This window comes from Triticum urartu, chromosome 5A (assembly GCF_056163025.1).
Source record: "Triticum urartu cultivar PI428250 chromosome 5A, HENAU_Tu73, whole genome shotgun sequence".
NCBI lineage: Eukaryota > Viridiplantae > Streptophyta > Magnoliopsida > Poales > Poaceae > Triticum > Triticum urartu.
Genome location: NC_141877.1, coordinates 668,149,657 through 668,153,041, shown reverse-complemented (window position 1 = coordinate 668,153,041; position 3,385 = coordinate 668,149,657). Strand labels below are relative to the sequence as shown.

General features: G+C 45.8%; 1 protein-coding gene across 1 annotated transcript; it reads right to left on the bottom strand.

Annotated features, from left to right (window-relative positions):
- Nucleotides 1-296: 296 nt before the first annotated feature.
- On the bottom strand, nucleotides 297-2,870 carry LOC125511513 (stem 28 kDa glycoprotein). Its single transcript, XM_048676901.2, has 2 exons — nucleotides 2,319-2,870; nucleotides 297-879 (listed from the first exon to the last, which is right to left on the bottom strand). Exons 1-2 carry the CDS (start codon nucleotides 2,756-2,758, stop codon nucleotides 495-497), a joined length of 825 nt encoding a protein of 274 aa, XP_048532858.2. The 5' UTR covers nucleotides 2,759-2,870; the 3' UTR covers nucleotides 297-494.
- Between the last annotated feature and the right edge of the window lie 515 nt (nucleotides 2,871-3,385).

Genomic DNA, 3,385 nt, shown 5'->3' with positions numbered 1-3,385 from the left:
TTGCCTCTCCTGGCCGGTGTTTGGTGGTCCGCCAATTATGATCCCTTCCTCCATCGGGCCAAAATGGGCCCATTAGTGGAGGGGTTCAAGATATATGTGATAATATTATGTACCTCTAATATTAGTTACATCATCAACAATGTTTAGAATCCCTCAAACAAAAAATCAACAATGTTTAGTAGAAAAAGTACACCATCAGCAGTACAAGATCGAAGTTAGGAAGAACAACACATCTATACTATAATATAGCCCATGGGTTTCTTGCAAAAAATAACAGTGGACCATGGATGCACTGATTAAGCAGCAAGCAGCTTTCCCAGAGCATGTCTAATTCATAATAACTGATCTCAAGTTCTCAACAATCGAAATTAATCAAGCAACAACAGGGTGCGCGCGGGGGCGATTATTGACGAAGCATGCATATGATTAAGAGCATGGAGTTTATTCATTCGTGGATCAGGACTGAGGAGCAATCAATGGTGTCAGGAAACAGCCTAGCCGATGTAGTACATGGGGTCGGGGAGCTTGAAGGTGCGGGCGCCCTCCGGCGCGCCGAGGATGTCGCTCCACTGATCGCCGATGTTGCCGACGATGACGAACCCAGCGTCCTGCAGCTTCTGCCTCTCGCCGGACTTGTAGGTCACCGCAGAGCCCTTGAAACCGGGCTGCTTCAGCAGCAGGTTCATCCAGCCGGAGATCCCCTGGCGGCGGAGGTTGGTGATGGTGACGGCCCTCTGGTCCTCGGTCCGTCCAGTGAGGAACACCGGCTTGATGCCGACCGAGAGCAGCTTGTTGTACAAACTCTTCGTCTCTGGCAGCGCTGGCGCGCTCCCCTCCAGCACGTACGCATTGAAGCTCGTCGCGTTGAACGGTGTAGCCCTAAAAGCACATGTATATGAGGATAGATTAATGGCAGATTCAACAATATTAGCTACTAGTAATTATGCAAACCGAAGAAACATGTGTAACCTAGATTGTGGTCCAAGTGATCAAATGGTCAAGTGGATGAGCAGTACCTAAACCTAATGCTCTGTATCTGTACGTAATGCACATGCATGGGCAGTACAGTACGTATTGTGGACGAACGAGACTGACGGTAAATAAAGTTGGCCAAGTAGAGGATATAGTGAGGTCGTACTGTTTTGCTGGACCAAGAACGAATGCCAAACTTACTCACTACTTGTAATATTTAACATAATCGTGCAAAGCTTTCTATGCAGCAGCTCAGCTTTGTTGATTCCTTGGATCAAATAGGTTTACTATTGCAGCCTTATATATTGCAACTGAGTCTCGGCTTTCAACAAAAAAAGTTAGTTTTTTTTCATGATTGTGGTGAAGCAAAGTTATTGGAACCCCTCGATTAATTAGATATGCAGCTGTTCATCATTATTTCTTTTCTCGGACGCGCTTGTAAACCTTTTATGTTTCTTTTTTCTAGCCACCCATTGTAGATTCACTTAAAATTTCTTAGGGCAAGGTATGATTTACTCTAAATAGCAATGCACTAGTTCCTTCGTTACATTATGTAAGGAAGTTATACACAGCTAGTTAATCATAGCTTCAAACAAAACCTTTAGCATTATCTTGGCTAGATATTATCTAGACTTCTACTACGTTTCAAGTTAATTTCCATTTTGGTTCAAGAGAATGTTCTTAACTAAGGAACAGTGTTGTGGCTTATGTAACTATGCGCAAGATGTTCTGACTTCGTACATTTTATAAAAAAAGTATTCTCGATCTAAACTCAAATAAGAATAACATAATTAGAAAGTATATGTCGATAAGGACGGTTGAAAAATAAATCCGTTGATAAAAGTAGCCAAGTGGACAACAGATATACGGTCCTACTCCGGCAATCACATGCCCATGCTCTTGCCCATCACATCTCTATATCTAAAAACTGGAGGGACATATATATGGTCCTGCTGGCCGTCTCTGTAACTCCGATTAATTGGAGGTGACCAGCAATGATGATGTCCACGTGTCCAGTACAAAGCTAATGATGAGTACTCCCACTCTCGTTCAATAGAGATCTTACGACGCTAATGATGAGTACATTCCTTTTTATATCGTACTTCTACTCTCACTTGTTTTCCAACTCTCATTCAATAGAGATTACGATGCCACAATGTTATTGGTGTCTTTTCTTGTCTAACTTGTGAGTTGATTTTAACTAACGAGGTCTAGTCAGATCTTTACTTCCTGTGAACGAAAAATCCCTGCTCAGATGGACCTGCAATAATTCGCAACTGCATGTATATATGTACACGCATATGTAGCATGGTGTGCACGTAGGTATACAATCAAGTAGTACGTACCCGAAGCCGTGCTTGGCGTAGTAGGGGAGGTTGGAGAGGGTGGTCTCGTCGATGTCGAAGACCCACACCTCCTTGCCGTTGCCGGCGAGCTTGAGGTTGTCGACGTATGCGAGGGCCTGGTCGATGACGATCTTGGAGTCGCGGCGGAAGTGCTTGCCGAGCATGTAATGGCCGACGTAGCCCTCGCAGCTGGCGGGCACCGTCTTCCAGTCCCGCACGTTGTGCGCCTCCACGCCCAGCACCCAGCTGTCGCACTTCACTCCGGCGTGCTTGCCGGAACCCAGCAGCGGCCGCAGCGCATGGATCAGCGGCGCCACCACGGCCTCGTCCACGTCCGCGGCCGAGGTCGGCATGCGGATGTTGACCTCCCACGCGCTGCATGAGGCCCCGAGGAGAGCCGCGGCGACCAGCAGGAGCGTCGTAGTCCTGGCCATCGCCATTCCTAGCGTGTGTGTTGGTGCTTGCTGAGGTGCAAAGAGCGTGGGGTGGCTACCTTGTTAAATAGGAAGGGAAGAGAAGGGAAGCTGCATCGATCGATCCTAGCTACAAGTGTGTGCGTGAGTGTGGGCTTTAGGTAGATTAACTGACAAAACAAAAGAGGGAGGGGGTTCGGGGGTTGGTCTCAAGCATATGAGAGGGGTCGCTTTCAGAGCGTGGGGCACGAGCGTCGTTGGTCGTCAGACGCGGAGAGGACCGATGTGATCCGATCTTGATGCGGTTAGTCCAATTATTCAGTTAATTATAGCATGCATACGGGCCATGCAGATAACTTTTTCTATGTACAACAACTTTTAATTATAGCATGCATACGGACCATCCAGATCACTTTTTCTATCTACAATAAAGGAGGGGCGATGACACGGTGTGCCTTCGACTCGCTTCAATATTTGTAGTCGTCGCTAGATGGTCTACGGAATGTAATTTTTATTATGTTCTGATATATTTGTTTTACTGTCATAATTGATGATGAATAGAACGAAAAAATTTATGCAAAAAAAGAAATGTAGTACAAGGAAATCCTTGGAAAAAAACTCCTATAGAATTCAATCTTTTTTTTTGCGAATTGT